Source organism: Scomber scombrus, chromosome 5 (genome assembly GCF_963691925.1).
Source record: "Scomber scombrus chromosome 5, fScoSco1.1, whole genome shotgun sequence".
In the NCBI taxonomy this organism is placed as follows: domain Eukaryota; kingdom Metazoa; phylum Chordata; class Actinopteri; order Scombriformes; family Scombridae; genus Scomber; species Scomber scombrus.
This window is the reverse complement of record NC_084974.1, coordinates 6,162,905-6,188,429: the sequence shown is the minus strand read 5'-3', so window position 1 is coordinate 6,188,429 and position 25,525 is coordinate 6,162,905. Positions and strand designations below refer to the sequence as shown.

Sequence of the window (25,525 nt, the reverse complement as noted above, 5' to 3'; positions counted from 1 at the left end):
TCAAGTTCAAATAAATACATACTAGCAGAAGTGCGATTAAATGTGTCTGACACGTGCAAATAACAGCTTACTATATTTTCCGTAAACTACATGACCCAAATACTGAAGGTCTACTGGTTTATACTGTTAAATTGATCAGCTTTTTATTTTTTAATATTGTATGAATAAAGGTTTACCGAGAAGAATGTGACTGAAATTGATGAGACCTGATTGTTTGATTTTACTGCAGGAGACTGTAACGGATGGAGGTGGTAGGAACCAGTTGCAGCACAAACACCATAGGTAGAGTGGTGATGGGTAACAGGGGAAATGCAGAAAGGCACAATTCAGACAGAAGATCTGGAACCAGGAGGTGCAGAGGCCCGAACTGGTGGTTGGGGACAGAAGATCGGGGCAGAGTCGGTAACGGGAGATCAAGCCAAAAATGAGTGCTGGAGAATCTTGCATGAAGAGAAGAAGAATCTGGTAAGGAGTGAGTGAGCAGGAGGAGCATATATACTGGCTAGAGTCCAGGTGAGAGTGATGAGCTGACAAGGTGGGTGTGGCTGATTGGCAGAAGCAGAGGTGAGATGAATGGAAATGTACCAGCAGGGAATGAGAGCTGTTGATACTGTTGGAACTAGAAAAAAATCAATTTGTTAGCATTGGTACAAGATTAGCGAGTTAATAGTCTGGTTTTCACATCTCCCACCAGTACGGCCAAATCATTTTCTACACTTTAGTTTTACTTTTATATGGAATAAAATAAAAATATTAGCCATCATCATAGCATTAGCTGGCTGAGACATTCGACAAAACATAGCAGAGTAAATTAAAAAAGGATCAGCATTTGATCAGCTTTACTTCAGTTGTCACTGATCAATTTGCCTGGATTGACACTGATGATCCTTAGGATCAGTCTGTGACATTCCTTGGATTATGGAAGGATTACGGCTAAAGTTAATAGAGAGGTGAATGTTTATTGCAGGTCTGTATTGTGCCACACACCAATCCATCACCCCAACCTCTACAACCTTACTTTCCACGCTGCTATGTAAAGGGTTACACTTGCCCTGAATGTTGGCGCTGCAAGTAGAATATGAACAATGGGATCATACCTACATGGAATTTATAGGTAAGTTATTTCTGGAACACCAGACCAGCATAAACCACATGGGAAATAACCCTTTGGGAATTATTGTACACCAGAAGCTCCCATGTGAGCAGTAAATATACTCATCAATGATCCAAGTCCATGCTGGTCTTTTATTCCCACCATCTGCGTTGTCCCTCCCATAAAAAAAAGATCACAAGCTACAATACCTGGGGGATCATTTTCTTGGGCCTGAGCCTGAGAATCCGTGGCTTTACTGACAAGAGGTGTTGGATTGTGCTGATTTAGTTCTAGCGGTGAAGAGACAGGCAGTATTAGAGCCAAATCATGGCCACGACCTGAACTTTCAACATGACTTGGCATACTTTGGTTACAGACAGCTTTTTCCTTTCCGTGTGACCTGCACTAACTCCTGCCTGTCTGGGTTTCTTCCTCTCACTTTGTCTTTTTCTGTCCTCCTTCTCGCTTCTAGCATTCCGGACTGCACTTACTGCCTTTCTTTATAGCTTTCTTTCTTTCTCTTTCAGCAGCACACCCCCACTTTTTTCCCTTTTTTTTTGTACACACTATTGAGCCAGGATTAAAGCAAAAGAATCGTTGTGTATACACATATGTCCTATGTATGTGTAATCACGGGGGTGTATTTTTATTTTTTTTTAAATCGAATGCTGTTCCAGTTGTCAAAAAATTGAAATATAAACATTCTCAGTTAGGGCAAATTTATCAAGCTCAGCCTCACTAATCTTCCTCCGTCTTCCCCTCGAAGCTTGCCAACAATCTGCGAAGGAGGCACGCTTTCCCTCTGAGGCTGATCAAAATCTCCCACTGCAAACTTCAGAGCTTTAATGTATGCATGCGTTGCACTGGTGATTTCTCAGGAAACGTGTAAAACGCTGCTTGGCTCAAAGTTCGCCTGAGCTCCGTTTCTAAAACTGTCCGCTCCCACCACCCCCCCCTCCTCCTCCTCCTCCTCCACCCACTCCCGGGCCCTTATCAAAGACTGAGGACAATCAGCAGTTTATCGCTGTTGGAAATGAGCACAGGAAGCAGATGTTATTCTGATTAAACGCACATACACACACACACATACACACTCGCACACCGTGCCGAGTGAGTGGCTCTCGCTGCTGCCTCAAGGCCCGACAATGAGTTGAGGGCCAAGTCTTCGGAGTCCGGAGTCATGATATCTGCTAAACATGTGCTGCAGAGGGGACACGCTGCCAACACACTGGCCATTTTTTATCCTCTCAGTGTGTGTTTAGGTTACGCAGAGCGACAGTGAAAAATAGAGAAAACAAATGAGGCCAAGAAAGCTGCTTGATGTACTACCTTGGCCTCTTCCTACTTCTTACTCTTACATAATCCCTTTATTATATGCAGTCATATAATGCAGTAATCAGTGCATGATAGTGAGGTAATCAGCTCTTCTCTACAGATATAATGACTGTAATAACAGATGGAAGTGCTGACAACCTTTGCTTTAAATGTGTGTGTGTGTGTGTGTGTGTGTGTGAATGAGAGGCAGGGAGATCGTCATATGGTTTCTACTTTAATAAGAATGCGCTTTGGCACCCCTTTATTTTCTTCACTTTAGGCTATTATTTTACAAACTAGATATAAAAGGACATAAATAAATGACATAAGTTACATGTACCTAGAGCTCCTTGACAAAAACAAATAAAACAAAAAGAAAAAAGGCAAAAAAAAAAAAAATCATGATCATGTCAACAACAAAAAAAGGTACAAAAACCAAAGATTGAGAGAATGTTAGATCTACATGGCTAGATCATATGGCATCGGAAGGCATACAATGACAAACATTAACTCTTGCGTTTTTGTTAATTTTTTTTTTTCTTTTTTGTGTTTTTTCAAATCGTCCAACATTTAAGTAAAGGAAAAAAGTATTTTACAGTACATTCTGGTTTCCTTCTCCTTCCCAACACGTCTTGCATATTTCCAAACAGGTCCTTTTTTTTTCTCGTTTGTTTTCAACAGATAAAACCCCAAAAAAGTAACACATCGCCAAAAAAGGAAAGAGCAGTAGAGCTGTATTAAGGACGGAGGTGTTCTTGTATTATCTGAAGCGTCACTTACAAGTTTAAAAACATTCACATAAGTATAGTTTAAAGAGATAAAGGAACAAAAAAAAAAAAGTCCATTGGGTTAAACCTGTAGCTGTATGTTGTGCTCTGGAAAAAATGAAAATAACCAACTGTTTCCCGTTCTTTATCACTTTTTTTCCTCACTTCTCTGATCCTTTGTTGTGTACAGGTGCTTCATTTTAAACTGCTCCCCTTCTCCCATATCGAGAGACGGTTCCAACGTGTTCTCCTTGACTTGTCATGAGCTTGGAGAGTCCAAACTATAGTGTTGTCCGCTTATGTTTCTACGGACAAGAAGCTTTTCTCGTCTGTGCCTCCGCGTGTCCGTTTGCAAGCTGGCGTCACTGCCAAAAGCAGAAATGGGTTGCATTCCAGAAAAGCTGTTTTAATAAATGCTGTTGCTGAGCAAGAGTTTGCACGACGGGAGCGACACACCTTACATCGTTTTTTTTTTAAGGTTTTTTTTTTTTTTTAGACGACACAAAAGCAAAAAAGAAAAAAAAAAAGTCCACGATTTTTCTTTATATCAAAAACAATACAACTCTGTTATCTCCTCGTTCTCCACAGTGGCATGAAATCGGACAAAATTACTGATAGTACTTCAAATAGACGTCACTCATACATCTAGACTCACGCACACACTCTCGTGCACACACACACACACACACACTTCGAGAGTCATTCGCACGCTCAAATCAAACGCTTGTTACTGTACATGCAAACAAAGAACAAAACAACACAAAAAAAAAATCATCATAAAATTAAAAAAATGAAACTTTCAACAACAACAAAAAAAAAGGTACATTATCCGCTGGAGCAGGGCTTCTCGATTATATTACATTCTTCTTATTGTCTCTCTCTTTTTTTTTTTAATGCTGTTAAATCATTCATAGTAATTCCAGTACTTCGCTGGATGGCCACAAGCACATGGTGGCTAGTTTGTCAAGATGACATGTTGTGGACGGCGGACGTCTCAGAAACGCGGGGATGGATCTGTCTTCTCGGTGTCAGAGGAGAGACTCCAAGGAGAGGAGCGGAGAGGAGCGCAGGAAGGAGGAAGACGAGGAGGAATTCTAAGTCATGGCGAAAGCGAGGCCCGGGATCCTGTTTATGATGGACGACAGCAGCTGGAGAGAAAGAGAGAGAGAGAGAGAGGCTGCATCAGTCATGGTGGTTTCGAATCTAAACAATTCCTACTTGGCATCCAGTCCTGACCAACAATACTCCTCTCTCGCTCCAGCTCCCTGAAACATTCAACTCATTTAGCTAAACAAAACCGAGAGCCAAAGCCAGAGCATCCAGAGACGGCACACACAGCCGCCCTGTAGGGAGAATATGGATTGTGGCAACAATGTATTAACTTATGTGCACCATATGCTGCTCTGTGCACATAATAGATGAAATGTGTCCTTGACAGATTGGCACGCGTCAAACGCACTCAAATACATACGTAATGAGTTTGTATATTGGAATACTTCATGTATAAATTGAAGCCAGTGCAGCTGCGCTCCTGTTTCTTATAATACTGACTGAAATTATTCCTTTGTAAAAATCTTTAACATCCCTCAAGAAGGAATATTGATGAAATATAGTCATTCATTCTTAATATTATAAGCACTGTTTGGTTATCTGTACGGAAATTTAAAAATTGTTTTATTTTATTGTAGAAGAAGTTAAAGCCGTTATACTGAGAGGTGTTTCTAATATTTCGTCTACTGACATTCACTTAAATGGGGGTGACACTGCAGTTTAATTAAAAATAATTCAACTGTAGAGCTGAAACAATTAGTCAATCAACAGAATATTAATCAGCAAACATTTACATAACTTATTCATCATTTAGGTCATTTTTAAAGCAAAAATTCTAAACATCTGCCAGTTTGAGTTTATCAAATGTGAAGATTTTGAAGCTTTACTTTGTCATATAGTAAATCTCATGTCACCAGGTTTTGGATTCTTGGTCTAATAAAAACAAGCAATTTAGATGTGTCACCTTGATCTCTGTTAAATTATTATAAGCATTTGTCCCAATAATGAAAATAATCATCAGTTGCAGCTCTGTTCAACAGCACAAACTGCACCTTTAACACAACCTCCATATGCCTCTCTTAAACAGTTGCAATGAAAACTGAACATGATACCCTTCATGAAGGTCATTTTTTTATTGTAGGGTTATTGTATTGGATGATGAAGCTAATAAACTGGAAACTGAGTGTGTTAAATAAATCAAATAAATGAATGCCATCACATAATTTAAAGTAATTATGCAAGAGGGAGAGATCAGTCTTAAACCTGCTGAGTAATCCAAATCCATTTTTTATTAACTTTAGGGTACGTGTTCTATGGTATGATCTATTTAGTAAGTCCAAAACTTAAAATATGGTCAAGTATTAACCAAAGATGAGGAAAAATTTGTGATATCTGATACCATGACAACATATTTGTGTGTTGGCCTGCTCGACATCACCTTCTATACAATCCTGGAAAGTGTTAGTGAGCTCTGGTGGGCTCTGTTTAGCTGACTGGGAGTCAGCTGCTGATTAATTCTTCTCATTTACATGCCAGCCACATCATGCCCGCAGACTGATCACAGACCAGCGGCTATTGATCTGCTCTGGCTGCCTAGGATGGCGCGACCCACTTGTTAATTAACACCGTTTCTGGTGCTGAGGGGCCAGTGATGAGAGAGTGGCGGAGTTCTAATGAATTTTATAGGCTCTTGGTGGCGAGACGTACTTGATATTAGAAGCATACTGCAATAATACAGGGAGGTATAATCCAGTAACTTTATATGTAATGTTTTACTAGGGCTTTTGTTAGTGCTGCTGTAAGTCCAAAGAATTGTATTGATTCTTACCTTGGTTATTGATTGAGTAATCCCCAGTGTATTTTCTTATTTATTGTCATGGCGATGACGATGCTTATGACTGTGATTCATTCCACATCCATGCTGCATCCTTATGTTCGATAAAAATCCCGCCGATAAATTCCTTCATCTTGCGTCCAATTTATAAAGCCAATTTAAGTGGTCCAAACAGCTGTCCATCAAAAAGTGGTGAGGAAGAGGTGATAGGTGCTGCAGGAGGGTGGGCGAGAGGAGAGGGGGGGCTTTGATTCTGATGGGGGAGATGAATGGAAGAATCCAAATTGTGTGTTTATCAGAGGTGTGGGAGGGCATTTTTGGGAAGACAGGGGAGTGGGAAGGCTCCTCTGGAAGATCAAAGACATTCTCAGTAACGTCCTGAGGGCAACAAAATACAGCGTTCTGGGAAGAAAACAAGGCCAGAACTGAGCAGAAAAACACAACATGAAGCTCCTCAAAATAAGCCCTCCCTGCACCGCCATCTCCCCGCGGAATCCAACCCTCAACCTCTCAGAGATTCACTGTTTATATCTGACGGTTAGGATCCTCCATTTTGTCTGTGAGATATCAAACAGATCCAGCTGAGAGAGAACAATGGTGGCCAGAGCGGCCTGCGAGTCCCACAGAAACAATTCATGTACAATAAACACAGTCACAGGAAATCAAAAAAATCTGCTCCACGGACTATTCCAGAAAGAAAGTTCCAGAAACAACACTCTGCCCAAGAGGAGGGAGAAAGGTACGATTCCCTCCCTCCTCCCTCACTTTTCCTTCCAGACCATTAAAGGCACTCCAGATTGGCCTCTCGGAAGCACTTTTCCAGCCGTCCCTCCATTTATCCATAAATGCTGCAGACAGAAGTGTCCCATTCTCCAAAACAACAAACAAAAAAAAGGGCAAGGTAAAGGTCTGATTTTTAAAAAGTGCCATTTTCACCACTTTTTTTCTTCTTCTTCAACGTCTTCTTTTCTTTTAGATCCAATTTAAAGTGCATGGATGAGGTAAACTATTTCTTCATAGTTTATTTGTCTCTTTTTTTTGTAATATTTAATCTTTTTTGTTATTTTTTTTTTCATAAGAAACGAAGTCGCTTTGCTCCCTTTTCCTTTTTTCTTTGTTTAAATCTCTCAGACGGGAACCATTCTGCCTTGCATCTGTTGCATTTGAGACAGCATTCCCTGGACGCTGGTCAGGATCTTGTTCTGGTGTGCTGCAGAGGAGATGCCTATGCGGGCCATGTCTCTGGAAGGAAGGGGGGAAAGCAGACATTTAGGACCAAGGACAACAATAACAAACACACGAAAGCCTGATCCACATGATGGATTTTACACCCTTCCACAGTGGAAACTGACTTGACAGTTTAACTGCTGTATAAGGAATTTAGCTTGCCAACACAGCAATCTTAATCCTATAATCTTAATGGGTGAAAAGTGAAAATATAGGGGCCTCCAGACCAGTGACAGAGACCGAAACACATTTAACACATGTAGGCAAAATATATCACAGATTGATTCTATGCTATTCTCTACACATATTCATTTCCCTTCTTGCCGTTAGTTATACGAGAAAGTAGACACCACTCATGTATGTATGCTAGATATGAAGCTAGAGCCCATGGGCAAGGAGATTAGCTTAGTTTAGCATTAAGATTGGAAGCTGGGAAAAAAGATAGCTAGGCTGCATGCTGGAAATATTTATGGAACTCAAGACACACACTGTGTTTTTACACTTGTGTATGATTAAATAAACAAGATATGTGTCAGTTGGTAAAATGTAGAGGTGCTAGTAAAACCAGGTTAGCTTTCTCCGTCTACTTCTAGTTCTAAAGCTAAGCTAATTCATCACCTCCAGGCTCTAGCTTCATATTTAGTGTATAGGCATGAAAGTTGTATCAATCGTCTTCTTTAAATGAGAGCATTTCCCAAAATGTTGAGTTAGGCCTTTAATTAAAAATTAACTTTGTTTTAATTACAGTATATAATCACAATTTTCAAAAAAGAGTCCTCAAAATAAAAGTAGGCTATTCAAAGATATATTTATGCTAAGCTAATCTAACACCTCCAGGCTCTGGCCTCATATTAAGCGTACAGACATGAAATTGGTATCAATCGTCTTCTTTAAATGAGCATATTTCAAAGAAATCATTGATTTTTGGTTTCCAGTATATTTCTTGGAAAAGTCAGAATCATGAAAGTGAAATTTACCAAGCAGAAATATTTTTTTCAAGTAAATAAAATCAATGTTTTTAATGGATAAACCAGCCAAATATACACATAAATTATCTTTTCATCCTTCACTTCTTGAAATATTTGTCTTAAAAAAAATATTGAGTGATCTGATACACTTAAAGGTGTCAAAAGTGGGACTACCATATTCCCAGAATTCACTTGCTATAACAAAAAGTTATAAAAAAAAGTTTTTTGCTGTGTTGACTAGCTTGCATCTTCTCTATCCTTTTTTTCTCTTTCTTTCTTCCTTTCTTCTCTCCTTTCTACTCACTCCTGTGTCATGTGGACCACAGCCTCTGGAGTGTTGTAGCCGGCGGCAGTAAAGTTGTCGCTGTATCTCTCCATGCCGATGGCCTGCAGCCAGTCCTCCACTGTGCTCACGGCCGAGGATGCTTCGGGGCTGCCTGGCTCCAGCAGGGTGGTGTTAGGCCTAGTGGGTGGAGGAGAGGAAGGAAGGAAGTAAGGAAAAGGAAAAGTGGAAAATTAATTCAATATACCTTTAAGTGTTGTAGGCTCTAACTTCTTCAAGTAGCAGTCACAGGCAGTGCTTGACACTGACTTCAAGTCTGGCGTGCAAGCTTTAGCTCCAAACCATTGTGTGTGCAACTGTCTGTGCAAATAGATAATAAAAGTTACAGTCTGATAAAGTGCTTCTGGCGTGAAAAGCAATGATCCGGTCTGTTACACAATCTGGAACGCCATTGATTCATGACAAGTACGGCAATGACAGCATTACGGGCATTCGAATTTCCTCACGCCGGACTTTGATGCTCCGCCGCGGTATCAAAAGAGCATGACACATACACCTTACGCAAGGACAGAGAGCCACAAAACACCATAAAATGCACCAGGCTGCATTTCCTTGTGTCCCTGTTTTGTACATGCCACTAAAAACGGAGCCAAGTCAAACAAGGTTACCACTGGGTGTGACTGATACAGTTAGTTAATCCTCATTCTACAGAAAAACACACCGCCCAGACATACTTCAGTGAACTTAACAGCACGGTGGAGTTCCTTCTTAAATCCAGATATTCATCAGCAGAATTACCTCCCTCCTCTTTTTTTCTCCACTTCTTTTTTCCACATCTTTTTCCTTTCCTTTGAGCGTTGCAGCAGCTCCGTCAGCCATGAAACATTTACATACAGGGGCCGGTGAGTCTGTGGCGGTCCTGCTTTGATGACTCTCTGGCTCTCACACGCTCTTTAGCGTTCCCTCTCTTCTTAAAAAAACGATGTTGAGTTGAACTGCGAGAGCGAGATGTCAGACTCTTTAATTAGTCGTCTCTTGTCAGTAGGTGGAACAGATTATGCGTCGCCTCACACAGTCAGACACACGCGCTCTACTTTCTCTACTTTCCTCTTATACCTGTAAAAGCTGCATTTATAGGTCGCACTATAGGAGCTAATTACTCCACAAGGTCTCCCCTCTCCCATTAGGCGAGTGTGTGCGTGCGCAGGTGTGTGTCCCGCTCGTGTGCGCTCACACACTCGTTAAAACGCGAACAGACTCCTGCTGGCCCGCGCTGAGTCTGTAAACACACGTAGGTCATTCTTAACACGTTGGACTGTTCGAGAGTAATGGTGTCGGAGCTGAAGGGTCATGTTTGTTTTTAACTCGGCGTTACATCGTAATTCCCCCCCCACCACGTTAAAGTGGCTACATTCCTGAATGTATGGCACCATTAACGCTAGTTTGCAGAGAAATCCATTATGGTGGGTGTTTGTGCTGAAAAGAGCCACATGTTGCTTGTAGATAATGTTTGAGGGTGAACGTAACCAGAGAGAATAGGAATGTGTGTGTGATTGGGTTGATGTGAGAGCTACATAATATATTTAGTAGAAACCAGAGTGTATACAGTGCGGGCTAGTGTGTATAGCTGATGAGCAAATGTGTGTTTATGCACATTAGCTTCCAAGACAACATACAGTATTTGCCCATTAACAGTGTGAATTGAACATAAAATGGTTTGTTTTTGGTTTAGCTTGGCTTGTAATACACATCGACTAATGTAAGGAATACATGAAACAAGTTGCGACCTATCTCCAATGTGGTGTGTATTACCAGATTTTTATTTGAAAGATTGTAATAAATTTCTCTTATTTACTGCTTAGGTTTCTACTACTAAAAATTCCACGATATCCCACGATTCTATCACCAGTAAAAGCATTGGCCTTTGAGTTTATGTGTGTTCAGATCACGTTCCAATGAAAACTCTTTAACTTGTGTTCTGGGACGTTTAAGAATGTCATTTAAGTGCTCTGAGAACTACAAATGTTCCTTTGAGCTGGATACAGAAATCTTAAAATGGATATCTGAAAACCTGATCCATTTCATACAGAACTATCTGTGTGGCTAGATATAGATGTAAGTGAAAACGTGTGTCTGTCTCTGTCCCTCTGTCTCTCACCTGACAGCGGTCTCTCCCCCGGTCCTCTTCAGAGTGTTGGGGTTACGAATCAGCTTATCCAGCATGTTGACGATCTGTCCAAACTTTGGCCGGTCGGCCCTCTCTCTCTGCCAGCAGTCCAGCATGAGCTGGTGGAGCGCAACGGGGCAATCCATGGGCGGGGGCAGCCGATAGCCCTCATCAATGGCCTTGATCACCTGTGAAGTAGATTAATGCTGCTGTGAGTCTCGCTGTGTGTGTGAGAGTTGAACTGTAATAAAAACTGTAGGCAGTTTGATTACAGCTATGGTGGGTTCCCCCACTTTCATTTTATACCCATCACTTAATTTTTAATCATTTTACTTTGGGCACCTACGCAACACATTTAGTTATGCATAAATTGAATTCTTTATCATCATTAGTGACACTAAAAATGTGAATTCAATGTATAATGAGAAAAGGAAATATATTACTGGTGTTTGTCAGCCCTTCAGGCAATTTGATTATATAACCAAGTTAATATGAGCTTTTAAACATATTTGACAGTACACATGCAACTGAGAGTTATCGTTGAGTTAATTCAAGCTGTGTATTATTTATGCTTGTCTTCTTGTGACTTACATCTTGATTACTCATGTCCCAGTATGGTCGCTCGCCGTATGACATCACCTCCCACATGACGATGCCGTAGCTCCACACGTCACTGGCCGAGGTGAACTTCCTGTAAGCGATAGCCTCCGGGGCCGTCCAGCGGATTGGGATTTTCCCACCCTGTAATTGACAGATGGGCTGATTAATACAATCTGACAACGCAGACAAGTAAGGTGACACGCAGACAGACCGGCGACTCAGTCTGACACACACGCTCACCCTGGTGGTGTACGCAGCCTCGGGGTCGTCCTCCAGCACTCGGGACATGCCGAAGTCGGACACCTTGCACACCAGGTTGCTGTTGACCAAGATGTTGCGAGCTGCCAGGTCGCGGTGAACGTAGCTCATGTCTGACAGGTACTTCATGCCTGAGGCGATGCCACGCAGGATGCCCACCAGCTGGATCACCGTGAAGCGACCGTCGTTCTTCTGCAGAGAAGAAGAAGAAAACACGTTTTTTTAAATGTTCAATTATTTGAATTATTAATATTCAGTTATAGTCTTACTGGCATCTTAGATGTTTAAAAAAGCATAAATCATTATTTCTGCCATAAATTGCTCCATACTGGATTTTAAAAAATTGTGATTTACATATTTTAACATTCATTAGAAGTATATTATATACAAAAATAAATAAATGGTTTATTACACAATGTAGCTGTATGAAGATATAAGGATATTTTAGGGATAAGATTGCATTATAAGATAAGATTGAATTATTTTAATATATACATTTATGATAAAAATGTTATTATTGTATTTGGCAATGCTTTATAACACAGTACAATACATCTGTTTGATTACACATATGAACAAACTATTACATGCATTTTCTTTAATATTAAACATTTTTAAAATTATTTGTATTAATTAAATAATGCTGATATTACTCTATGTCACAAAGCTTTTATTAACTGTTATTCACTGATGGTTTACAACTGTTAATAAATGTGCTCAATATTCATTAAGGCATATCATTGAAAATAATTGCAACTATGTTAATTAACCATTTATGGTGTTATATCAATTATAGATGCATCATAAAAGGAGTTATAGTGGTTCATAAAACCATTATAAACACTAAAAAACATCCTTACAGCTGCATACGATTAATGTGCAACAAGTGGTTGTAATTTCCTTGAGTTCACCTTAACACTGTGCGTATTTACAGGATAAAGTAGCTAATCATCATCTAAATCCTAAAGTTTAGTGAACCCTGAAAAAGCGGAGGTTAAACCTGCGACAGCCTCCTCGTCGTAAAAAAAAACAGTTGATCGAGGAGAGGATAAAGATTAGGGCGAATGTTTGTGAACGAACGCTTGTAATTTCAGCAGATGACATTACAGAGATAAGATGGGATCGGCATCGCGTGCGCGCACGCACAAACACACACATGCACACGTATGTTCAGACAGTAACGCATGACTGACCCTCAGGAATGCATCCAGGGATCCGTTTTCCATGTACTCTGTGATAATCATCACTGGCTTACCTAGAGAGAGAGAGAGAGAGAGAGAGAGAGAGAGAAAGAGTGAGAGAATGAAAGGCAGATGATTATGGAGGTAAACGATGCACATCACAGCCCGACACAGCAGGGGAGGTTCTCCAGGGAATGTGAGTGTGTGTGAGTGTGTGTGTGTGTGTGTGTGTGTGTGTGTGTGTGTGTGTGTGTGTGTGTGTGTGTGTGTGTGTGTTAGGCCATCCATCTCTGTCCCGTAGTGATTTAATTAGCTCAGTGTAACGGTTGCCCTGACGTCCCCTCTTTTCTTTCACTGCACATGCAAAGGCATCTCCACTGAAACAAAACACCAGGGCGCACACACACACACACACACACACACACACACACACACACAGTCACACACACCATCTTGTGTTTATGCAAATATGAACAAACGTTGGAAGCATTATCTAAAAGTATCATCACGATCACTCACCCAGAATCTCTCTGACTCACTATTTATGTCGCTCACTGTCCCTTTGCCCTCTTTCTCCTCTGCCAACTTTCCACGCATCTGTCACTCTCCTGCTATCTCCCATTGCTTTCTTTTTTCTCCTCCCTCGCTCATACTCGCCCCCCCCTCCACCAATCCTTGCCACTCCTCTCTGGCCTTTTTCACCCCATCCCTCTGTCTTCCACTCTCCGTCTCTCTTGGGTAAGCGTCTGTGTCTTTATCTGAGTCGGGGCAGGCGGCAGGGAGGGTGGACATTCCCTGGTGGGTCTCTGTCTGTCTTTGTCTCCCCTTTAGGATGAGGGGGGATAGCGCGGCATGAAGAGAAAGAAAGGCAGAGAAAGAGATAGAGAGAGAGAGATGAAAAAAAAGAAAGGAGAAGGAAGGGAGGGTGGCTTGTTTTTGTCCCAAAACGCCAGCAAGCTGGTGCCTAACCAGCCATGGCAACAACACATGCCGAAAAGTGCCGCCACAAATTCCTCCGAGGACAACGCTGTTCTTTGCGTTCCATTTCAAGTGGCACAGTTAAGGTGGACTTAAAAGCTTATTGCATGGTGAAGAGAAGTGCTGAGTTAAGCCTGAGGCCTTGAGAGAGAGGAGAGGAGGCTGAGCGAAATCTCTGGTGTGCTCCAGCAGAATTGCCATAAGCAGCGGAGAGCCAAAGCAGTTGGCAGCTGAGGTCTAGAAGGTGAAGTTCCTCCACTCCACATCAGGCCTCTCGCCATGCCAAGAGGCCGTCAGTCACCGCCTCACCCGCCGCGTGATTGGCACTCCATTAATTACGGGGCGCTACGCCGATGCCCCCGTAAAGAGGAAGTGGAGTTAAAGCTGAGGGAGAGCGGGGGCCCTCTTTGTCAGCCATCTTTGTTCCCTTTGTTGCGCGCCTCTGCCCCGGGGCCGCCGATGATTGGCAGCTCCCCAATCAAGTCTGGGGAGCGTCTGACCCGCGACCTTAAACTCTCGCCTTCCCAGCCCCACCCTCTTCCTCCCAGCCCATTTGCATGCTAATTCCTTGTTTACTGCATACGCCCTGCCGCCTTTGGCAGTGAACTCTGGGCAAGGGCCCCGCCAGTGGGCTGATTATCACCTGCCAACAAAACAGGGGACGCAACAGGGGGACAATATTGGGGGAACGTTCTTCAGAGGCCTCTGGGTTTGCGGCGGACAAAGATCTGCCTCTTAAAAGCAGATCTTTCTTAAATTAGCACACTCTTGCTTTATGTAAATGAGCCGTTAAACACATCACATCTGATTTTGAGCTCTAATGGAGGCTAGATTTTAATTACACACTAGGTGATGGAAACATAAAGTCTATACAGGCTTCAAAGATGGGTGGACTACAGCCAGGCAGTCCTCAGTGTGGGATTTTTGCACATTTATGTATTTTAGTGCCTATTTGGAGTTTCTCCATAATTAATAAGCATTAATTGGCTCTGTTGGACATGCCAGCAAACTGAGGCCAGATTGAGAATTCCTTTTAACTTGATTGTAATGGAGAGGGGAGTGCTATTCAAATAATGGATTTTTAATAGATTCCGCTGACAGGACTAATTTGCCCAAACCTTGTGTCAAGCTCTCCAAAGTGTTAGGAGGTGGAGTGGGAGTTATCGGATGCCCTCCTTGCTTTGGCTCACCATCCTTTCATGTTGGCTCCTGTCGCAGGCGCGCAGGTCGTCCGCTTTTGCTTCTTCTCTCTCCTCCTGTCTCGTTCCATCTTTTTTTTCTTTTTCAGCCTCCGGTTCAGTAACTCTCCCACCCTCTGAGTTCTCTCTCTTTCTCTCTCTGTCTGTCGTACCCGCTGTTGTTCTCCGTCTTTCCTCTAATCCATCAGCCCCTGACCGCCTCCTTGTCTCTTTCCCTCCGCGTCTCTATTTGCACCTTCCCCTGGCTGCTGCTCGTCTCCGATTTCTTCTCCTTCCGCCTGTCCATCTGTCCTTTCTCTCTCTCTCTCTCTCTCTCTCTCTTTCTGTCTTTGTGTTTCTCACTCCGTCTCACCGAGGTCTGAGAGGTCATTCCCCTCGGCGGGACGCGAGATAGGTGATAAGCAATTCCTGCCTGTGCTGCTGTTCATTTTCAGCTCCGACTGGGCTAAGTGTGTGTGTGTGTGTGTGCGTGTGCATCTGTCTGAGTGTGTGCACAATGTGTATAAAAGTGAGAGAGACAGTGTTATCTAGCACAGATAGAGCCAGGCTGTAATGTCACGACACATTAAGGCACTTCATCCATCTAACCCGAGCCGTGGCCGACCATCAGCTATGGTAACACTCACACACACGTGCATATAATCAAAGGTGCACAGAGGCTGATGTGCGGACAAGACATTCAAACACACACACACACAAATACACACACACAAATTTATCCTGACAAATAGCATCGGGGGAAGGTGTAAAAAGGTGGAGAGAAACACAGAGGAGAGAATGCCAAGGGCAGAGGGAGGGAGATTTGGCCGGTGTTTTGTGGCCATGCAGCAGCAGATAGAGGAGGGATAGGGTATCACTCCCTAACCCCAAACACATTTACAGCTGACACCATGATTAATGAGCCTGGTGCCGCACTACAGGGCCTGTTCCTGTACCCATTAGACCCCCCCCCCCCCCCAATCTCCCCTCCTCCCCACCAACTCTTGGACCCTTTCCATCTGGACAAAGCTCACCTGGGGATACCCCGACTGGGACATCCACACACACACACACACACACACACACACACAATGCGTTTATGGAACTGTTTGGATATCTTTAGATGCTGTAGGTAAAAGGCATGAAAACACACAACAGCCCCCCAAACACTCACCTTTGGCTAGCTAGTAAAGATACGTTTGTCCCTGCACTCACCAAAGTCACCCAAAACCACCGATGTAGTTTGCAATGATTTATTGTTGTTTTTTTTATAGGGGACAGCAGGAATGAATGTCCTTTCTGTGTTATTATAACGTAATAGTCTGTGTGTGTGTGTGTGTGTGTGTGTGTGTGTGTGTGTGTGTGTGTGTGTGTGTGTGTGTGTGTGTGTGTGTGTGTGTGTGTGTGTGTGTGTGTGTGTGTGTGTGTGTCTGTGTGGGAGCAGATTTCGAGCAGCATTTTTTATTCCCCCCCAAATATTTTAAGGTTTCCCAAATAGCAAAGGAATTGTGCACCAAAAATGCACCTTTTTAAAAAAAAATCGTAGAAAATCAGACGTACATTTGGTGACCACGCCCTCTAGGTGGATGATGTTCGGGTGGTCGAACTGGCCCATGATGCTGGCCTCGGACAAGAAATCCCTCCTCTGTTTGTCGGTGTAGCCGGCTTTCAGCGTCTTGATGGCCACGCAGATCTCCCTCTTCCCGGGCATCTTCAGGCGGCCGCTGCAGACCTCCCCGAACTCCCCTGAAACACAACGATGGCCATCGGGTTTTTTTTTTAAAGGTAAGAAACGATAACGCTTTCCATCGATGGCACAGCGCACGGGGCTATAAATCAAATCTAGAAAGGTGGTGTAGATGAAGGTTTGTGCCTGTGTGTTTGTGTGCGCGTGCAGGTTAGAAAGGGGTCCACTTTAAACATTGATCAGGGTCTCTAATCCCTCGCTCATCCCCACTCCCTCCTTTCACCCACTAGAGTAGAGAGAGGGAGGAAATGGATATTGATTCTTTCTCTTTATTATTTTGTCATTGGATGACTTTTCACTGGCCACAGGAATAGCACGGACAACATATTTAGCTTCTCCTGATTTCTTTTTTTCCCCCGTTGACCTCTCTGGAGGCAAATGCTGTTAGAGAAAGCGGCGGTTTTTATTCTGAGAACACATGAGTGCAAACACAGGCATGAATCACCCAGAAACAAATACTGGCAGCAGAATATTAGAAGGAATGGAATACTAAATATGCTATGATTCCATTAGGCCGATGCTTTTATCCAAAGTATGTCAGAATACATCAAACTGCAAAGCCTCCAGAAAAAAACACTGCATTTATTATAATTGATGAAGAATGAGTGGATGCAGTGAAATAAGCTGAAATAAATAGCGGCTCCTCACCGATGCCGATAACCTTTTCGATTTTGATGCAGGAGGCGTCGATCTCTTTGGCGAACTCGCGGACGGCTTGGTTGGGGTCCTCGTAGGTGAAGGGGTCAACGTATATCCTCACTCCTATAAAAGGAGAAAGAAAAAGTTTGGAAGGAAAGGGAGCAAAAGCAAGAAAGAGAGGAGAAGAAGGGAGTGAAAAATGAAGGTTAATTCATTCCGGCGAAGTACTCTCCATCTGTTATTTATTTCCATCGTGCTGCAGGCTACACCGCCTTCCTCTGCGGAACCTCATCTCCTCCTCCTCCTCCTCCTTTCTTCTCTCCATACATCGATTCGCACCGACTCTAATGCTTTTCTTGTCACGGCGGCTCACTTCAATGAAGATGGAGCTCATTAGTTTGAAATTTTTGCGGGACCCAAATAACAATGCTGATGGCTTGATAATGAGGTGTTTGGGGCATGTTAGGATGCAAGTACATTAACTTCAAAATTGTTTTGTTGGTTTTTTTTCCCTTTCTCCCTACCATTTTATGGATCTCATTTGCTGTTTAGAGTGCACACACATGAGCACACCTGACAGCGCTAATGTTTTTCAATTACATAGTGTGTAGGTGTAGCGTTAACTGTGGGTTACCTTGGTGTAAGTGCTTCTCCTCGTCAGAGTCCTGCTTGGCCTTGCTGTACTTACTCCTTCTGGGGGCAAAAACAGCAGGGTGGTCAGTTGGGAGTCACAACAGCAAATGCTACATTTATTTTAACATTTAAATGTCAGGGAGTGTGTGTCAGAATAAAAAGCATCTGTATCAAAAAAAAATCCCAAAAAACAAGTGTCAGTTCAGTAAAGCTTAATTAAAACATAAAACAAAGATTCCCAAACCCACTTATACATCAATTAAATGATGTGAAGAGGCAGTACAATGACTGATTACTGATGAGACATTGATATTCATGTTTGATATAATTATTTATTAGACAGAGCTCATTACACAGACAGCATGCTTTCTTTGTAAATGAGCTGGTTGCAAACCTATTGACATTTTTTACATATGGACTGTAGATATTTGCTCTTAATTATGTAGATAAAAGCTGAAGAATAGAGCACAATTTAAGCAAATAGACCTAACTGCTTTCAGGCTAAAGGTTACATGAGGACACTGATACCACTCTAATGACAGTATAGTAAATATCAAGCTAAAGCCAGCACTGTTTGCTTATAGCAGCAAATCTAAAGTTCTCTAGTTAGCACGTTATATCTGAAACTGAAACTTAAAGGCGTATTTGCCAAAATGTCGAACTATTCCTTAAATGATAAGATGTGGACAGATATGGATATATGAAAGTTTACCACACTTTTATTTTTTCGTTGTGCCTAAAGAGACATAAAAACACCTAGGAAAAAATATGATCATAATTATCATAATCCATGCATGAAAGGGTTAAAAGTTTAAGATTTTTTAACATGTAAACCAGATGCCAAAAATGACTCAAGTACTGTACTTAAGTCCAATTTTAAGGTCATTTATACTTCAATTTCAGTTCAGTTTTATGTATATTTATTTAACAGTTACAGGTACTAGTTTGTAGATTCCTACCCCATAATGTCATAATATCTGCTGAGCTTATACAATAAGATGCATTGTGACAGAACCATCTACACAACTAGTGTAGTCTAAATTAGATCATTTCTGATCAACTTCAATGTTAAAATGTCACTTACATGTTAATGCATCAGTATTAATATTCCAGAGTCTGAAGGGAACCATTCTGCATAATGAATACTTTTTACCTTTGATACCTCAAGTTCACTGTGCTGATAAGTATTCCGTGTTTTCACTTGTAAAAAACATAAAATATGCTGAAGGTTTCTGAAGGGCACTGAGCATACAGCAAGAAAATACAGCAGAGGGGGCCCAGACGGGTATAAAAGCTTTAAATCAATCCTGGTGAAGATGCACTTATTCCCTCCAAATCCCTGAGGCAGCCTGACACCTGTGCTTATATTGATGTGTTGGGTCAGTGGTGGAAATGACCAGATGTGTGAGACATTGTCCTCCTCTTTGGTTTTGTAATGATGGTAAACGGCTACGTGATTACAGTCCCTCCCCACAATCACAGGATGGCTGTAGCAGCACAATGACAGTGGCCGTCACATGCATATAAACAAGGCAGAGACAACCACCTGCTTGGCTGGAGAGGGAGAGAGGCAATCGCATGGAGAGCGAGGACACACACACACACCACACACACACACACACACACACTCACACACAATCAACAGCCTCCTTCACTCCCTATCATTCTCAACACCAATACACACATGCAAACAATGATTTGGTTTCCATATAAAGAGGCACACACACACTGACCCACACACACACATAAAGGGCCATTAAAGGCTCGTACACACAGATGCAAATGTGTCAACACACAAACCGTTGACACTCCCCTCCTTCCCCCCAGTGCCCGCACACACGAAGGCAATACTTCTTTAAAAAAAAATAAGGATATGCACACAGATGTACACACCTACCCCCATACACACACACACACACGCACGCACACACACATTGGGGGAGTGTGGTTAACACCCCGAGGTGAAGCAGCCCCATCTGCATGTAATCCTGTCTGTGTGACAGTGCTTTGTCCTGCTCGCTGGTTAACACCCTGAGATTGGGTCACTGCAAATCCACCTGATGCCTCTCTGTCTACCTCCTTCTATCTCTCTGTATTCTATCTCCTTTTTCCATTGCCCCACTTAGCTCATTGTCCACCTTCCCCTCTTTTTTCCCTTTATTCCTCTCTCTGTCTCTCTCTCTCGTTCCTTCACGGCGGTCAGCATGGCACAGCAGGAGGAAAATAACCAGTGGCCGGGATTACAGCTGCCAGCCAGGAGATAGAGTGAGAGAGAGAGAGGGATGCAGGGGATGCGAGGAGCAAGGGATGGATGCAGAGGACTGGGGAGCGAGGGGTCGCTGATTGCATCTCTTCAGCTGTCGGGGGCTGTCAATCACGTCTCCGGTGTGGCGAGTCATCACTCATCCGACGTGAGTGAGTTGCACTAGCTGTCTGGCTCCGTGTGTGTGTGTGTGTGTGTGTGTGTGTGTGTGTGTGTGTGTGTGTGTTTTCCATCTCGTGACAGCTACTTTTCCTGGTGCTAAGCAAGACATCCCTCATCTCAGAGGAAAGCAGGGGAGACAGAAAGCAGAAGGTAAAAAGGAGGGATAAAAAGGGATGAAGCTCACCTTCGGCTGATGACAAAAGCGCTGATGAGGATGAGGAGGAGGACCACGCTGCCCACTACGGATACCAGTAACACTGTGGAGTTGGCCCCATCACCAATAATGGGAGCTGGCACTGTGGAAGAGGGGGGAGGAGGAGGAAGAGGGAGAGGAGAGAAAAGAGAAAGGGAGAAAAGAGAAAGAGAAAAGTCAATATCGTGGCACATGAAAGAGTCAGTGGACATTCTGTGTTTGTCAAGTCATTGACCTCCCTCCCACTTCCTCCCCATTTCTCTCTTTCTCCTCCACTCTCTCTCTCTGTCCCCCCCCCCCCCCCCCCCCCACACACACACACACACACGCACACACACAATGTTTGTCCTTGTTCCCTATCCCTCCATTTTACGATTCCCCTCCTATAAAGTCTGTCACATGCTTCATTGATAGACAATGACAGCCCATTAGGATGTGTGCTTGACCGTGTCATTACCATGCGCCGCTGTCTCTATCTGCATGATAAAAGGGACACCTGTGCTTACGGGGCATCTATGTGACCCTCTACGTCACAATCTGCCACAAACTGTTAATATCATTTGGCAGAATAATTTCCTGAAGGTAAAAAATCTGAGCTGTCAAGAAAAAGTAAAGAGTTAAGTTTGGATGTTTGGTCAGTGCCGAAAACCGATGATATGATGGATCTGATGCAGTTTGTTTGCTTAGTTCCTTTATATAAATTCATTCTAACTCCTGATAATTGCAGTTTTCCCCTTTTGTTTAACTTTAAAATCATCTTATTCAACTCTGTCTAATAATATAATTGATTAGAATAATATTTATATATATATATATATATATATATATATATATATATATATATATATAATATGATTTTGTATCAGCTCGCGCCAAGACCTTGTGTGTTTCTATGGCTGCACAGTTCAATCAAATGGAAACTAAGACTAACGTCTGCACATTATTTAAAACACATTTAGCCAAACCTCAGTCTGACATGTTTGATATCTTTGAAAACTTTTGGATCTCCACTAGAATTCAAACTAATATTCTGTGGGTTTGAACATTTTTCGGCTGCACGGCATGAGTCTGAAACGTCTGATTTGAAATCGGTCCACCCACGACGGTGCTGTTGCTGTTGTCATATTCGAGTTTTTAAAGTCTGGTGGAAACACTGAATGCTTATTTAAGGCTCCTGCAAGATGCACAAAGTAGCCAACAGCAGTTTCCAACTATGAATATCAAAAATATCATTCTTCTAAAAAGCCATAAAGGTTGAACTATTGCTGACACATCCACTGAGACTCATTGCAACTTGAATCATGGGAACTCCTTTTGCTAGTCAGGTTCTGGAGCAGCAATATCATTTACCTTTTATAGACAACAACTTTTGATTAATGACTCCGAAATGAAAGAGATAAACTCATAAAAGATCCTATCATTGCAGGATTTTGAAAGGGGCGTGATAGAGCTGGCATAGAGCCTCTCTGGCTCTGCCGCTCAATGATGTCATCAGAGCGAGGCGAGGCGAAGGTGGCGTGGCTCAACTCACCGGAGTTGGTCATGAACTCAAAGGGGCCGCTGAATTCTCCGTAGCCGGCCGCCGTGCGAGCGCGCACGTGAAAAACGTAGGAGGTGATGGGGGTGAGACCCTTGATGTCGGTATTCCTGGATGAGGTTTTTATGATTCTGTAGCTCCTTTCATTCTGGTCCTGTGGAAGAAGATATAGTGAGACAGAGAAACCAGATATGATTTTCTTGGCTTATTCCAAAGCTGTTTTTGCAATATATATAAAACCTGTCAAATTATACTGCTGCTCTATCAGCACAAACGACATCTCCCATGAAAGCCCCTCACCTTCTCGTAGTACTTGACCTCATATTCCAGGATGACCCCGTTGGCTCTATCAGGAGGCTGCCAGGCCAGTGAGATGGTATGTCTTGTGATGTCCTTTGCTTGAATGGATGACACTGGAGATGGAGCTAGAGAGATTCATAAAAAAAAAAAAACATAAAAAAGAAGAAAAAACAATTTCAGTCCACTGTTTTGTCCCAGTCCTCTGTGTTATTTTCAGCCTTGGAAACACCAAGTCTGTTTTTTATTGCTCTCCTAAATCCCCCTCTCTTTGCTCCTGCTGAGAAAGTCAAACAGTGGGCCAGGCCACAAGGCAATCACTTCCATTTGTCTTTGAACTTGGCTCCCATTCAAAATCTGAGGTATTACAGAACTGTATGGCCACACAGCTGAGAGTATGGCAACGCTCTATTTTTGAACTAATGGTTGGCATCTATAAAACTGATCCAATTTCCCCTCGGCTGACGCTAACGTCTCAGCCACTTTTCCTACGAGCTGGCAAAATAATGTCTAACTTCATTTTCTGCACGTAAGGTTTCCCAGGTCACCCTTACGTCGCTACAAAGTCCGCCTCAGAAAGCTCAAAATGAGCTCAACCATAGCCTTTTTTTCCCTTTTTCTTTGTCTTCAAGAGACCAAATCAATTGGTTTTCATTAAAGCTCAGACGACTGATCTTATCTTGGAGCCCTTTCTGCCGCGCTTGATAATGAGGCCATATTTCAAGCAGCCGTGCTATCTGCGTTCAGCCACCCTTTAACATGTGAAGGTTAAAGCACAGATAATGGCTTACACTCCTCGTCCCCCTCCCTCCGAGTGTGTCGCCGCCGCACAAATCAAACCTCTATCTTCAGGGAGTGTGACAACACTAAAATTGGGTCATACGCACTCTCGACACTACAAAAGGGAAAAATCATAGGCGTAAGGAGGAGATAAAGTTGTAAACAGAGAAAGACTCATGTACAGATTGAGTTTGGAGCAGATGAGAAGATATACAATTGGACAGGAGGAGTTATAGTGTAAGGAAGAATAAAGTAGAGGAATGAATCCAGAAGCAAACAACTACAGACAGAGGCACAACAAAGCCGCACTCAAAAATCCACCGATGCCCAAGCAGTGTCTCCTTTACAGCGTCGGCTCTTCTAAGTTCACAAGGAGTGAATCTTTGACCTCTGCTCCTCAGTGATACTGTAACCTTACTGCTTCCAGACCATCTGCCTTTTAAAAAATTACAGTGGGATGATTAATGAGGGGTTCACGGTCCACCGATTATGATTGGATTATCTATGACATTATATACATTCTCATCACTTTGAGCGGGGACTCCAGGGAGCCTAGCCTCCAAGCTAACGCTAACAAAACCCTGCTTTTAGCCAGGGATTGAGTTCAAACAGGCCTGGAATCTAAGCACCGGCCAGCGGATTGAGTTTCAGCGGGGTGAAGAAGCGGCTAGAGAGTGGGGCAGCGGGTTTGTAACCGGTGGGGATTGAGGTAGAGATGGAGATGGACAGGGATGGGATTGCAGACAACTCTCGGTAAATAGATTAACTCAAGGTTGTGTCATCCTGTTGGCCTAATGTGTTGCGTCTCCGTTAAACAATTAGACGGCAGCCATTTGTATCCCCCCCTCCCCCCCGATCAATCTTACCCGGCAGCGAGAGCCAATTTGAAGGCTCCCGCGAGGCTGAGCGAGGACGCTCCGGCTCAGAAAGAAAAACCCCACAGGGGTCACAGGCCTTCGTTCCCCCGAGGTAATCCACACATCCATCTTTTCCCCTCCAAAGATGACAGTTATGGCGATTTAATCGTGTTCTGCTCCTCTTGTTGCGTTTTTATTTTTCCCTCGGCTAATGTGAGGATAAAGATGAGTGATTTTCTGAGTGGTCCCTTCTGAGGTTCACTACATGAGACGTAAAGGTTAAAAACAGCACAGACGCCGAAATAAGTGATCCATCAAAGGCCACATTTTATGACTTGTTAAAGATAAATTAGTCGAAGGAATACCTAAAAAGAAAACTGATACACAGAGAAAATTGAAATATTGTGGAAGCATGTGTGTATAAAGTGATGCAAGACTAACCCTGACATGTCTATCCCGACAAGAGGAAAGCTTCACCTGAGGCTGCGATTTGGGCAGACCACGTTACAGACTATAGCTGGCGCCTCTGTAGTAATATGTGGGGCAGATATGTAATGTCTTACTGCCTCCTGAACGTGTGGGCAAAAAATGTTGGTGGAATAATAAGTGTTAGACGCAATGAATATTCAGATCTCATTTCAGAATTGTGCGTTCCAAAAAAATAATAAAAAAAACTCTTTCACAGCCTGTAACGCTTACACACACACACACACATACACACACACATACACACAGCAACACAAAGGACCCCATTACACAAACAGACAGATAGAAAATTCACACAGGCAAAAAAAAAAACTAAAAAACATACACCTTCTGCCATTATCTCACACAAACAGTAAAAACACTCAATCACAGCACCTATGCATACATTATGTTGAGTAAAAAACTATAGCAGAGGTTCTGGGTTCGCTTTGAGAAATGAGCCTCCCGGGAGAAACAGTGGGGCTCGCGCTGCAATTCTTTGCAGACGTTTGTGAGGTTTTTTTCGCCTCAGCGTGGGACACGGTTTGTTGAGTGAACGAGTTTGTCTTTGCGAGCGTGTTCATCACAAAGTATTTGCGCTGCGAGGAGCAGCTGCGGTCGGCGCGAGCAGTTGCACGAATACGCGCTCGATTACAGTTTGACATTAAAAGAGACAGGGGCCTGGGATTGCACATGTGGTTGCCAGATTGGAGACCCCGTTTGCCAGATTGGAGTCGCTCGTTTTCCCCTGCCGCCGAGGAAAAATTGCAGAGGAGGGAGCCGTTTTTCAGGGGGTGTCGAGGAAAATGGCTCCTGCGTACAAGATCCTTTCCCACCCCTACCCCCTCACCCCCCCACCCCCCTCCTCCTCCTCCAATAAACCCTGCTTGCATCTCCCCGAACACATTTCCACCGTCCGATTTGCCAGAGAGATGGAAACTCACACACATGTGCGCTGACAGACGCGCCCACACACACTCTCTCATGCACTAATTCACTTTTAGTCACCTAAGCCTGCCAAGTATTTTGTATCGAGACATAAACACCTCTCTCT

At 43.0% G+C, this 25,525-nt stretch overlaps 1 protein-coding gene across 2 annotated transcripts in view; it reads right to left on the bottom strand.

Annotated features, from left to right (window-relative positions):
- Positions 1-2,631: 2,631 nt before the first annotated feature.
- Positions 2,632-25,525, bottom strand: part of epha4l (eph receptor A4, like) — a 58,409-nt gene continuing 35,515 nt past the window's right edge. Inside the window, exons 6-18 of one of the 2 annotated variants that reach the window (XM_062418446.1) lie at positions 22,373-22,497; positions 22,067-22,226; positions 20,527-20,638; positions 17,919-17,977; positions 17,294-17,407; positions 16,459-16,644; positions 12,755-12,816; positions 11,544-11,753; positions 11,295-11,444; positions 10,695-10,891; positions 8,558-8,716; positions 6,053-7,300; positions 2,632-4,322 (exon numbers count right to left, since the gene is read on the bottom strand). In XM_062418446.1, the coding sequence (XP_062274430.1) occupies positions 7,186-7,300; positions 8,558-8,716; positions 10,695-10,891; positions 11,295-11,444; positions 11,544-11,753; positions 12,755-12,816; positions 16,459-16,644; positions 17,294-17,407; positions 17,919-17,977; positions 20,527-20,638; positions 22,067-22,226; positions 22,373-22,497 (1,649 nt within the window). In that variant the 3' untranslated portion in view covers positions 2,632-4,322; positions 6,053-7,185. The remainder of the gene's footprint in view (positions 4,323-6,052; positions 7,301-8,557; positions 8,717-10,694; positions 10,892-11,294; positions 11,445-11,543; positions 11,754-12,754; positions 12,817-16,458; positions 16,645-17,293; positions 17,408-17,918; positions 17,978-20,526; positions 20,639-22,066; positions 22,227-22,372; positions 22,498-25,525) is intronic. The other variant, XM_062418445.1, reaches the window with a different exon arrangement.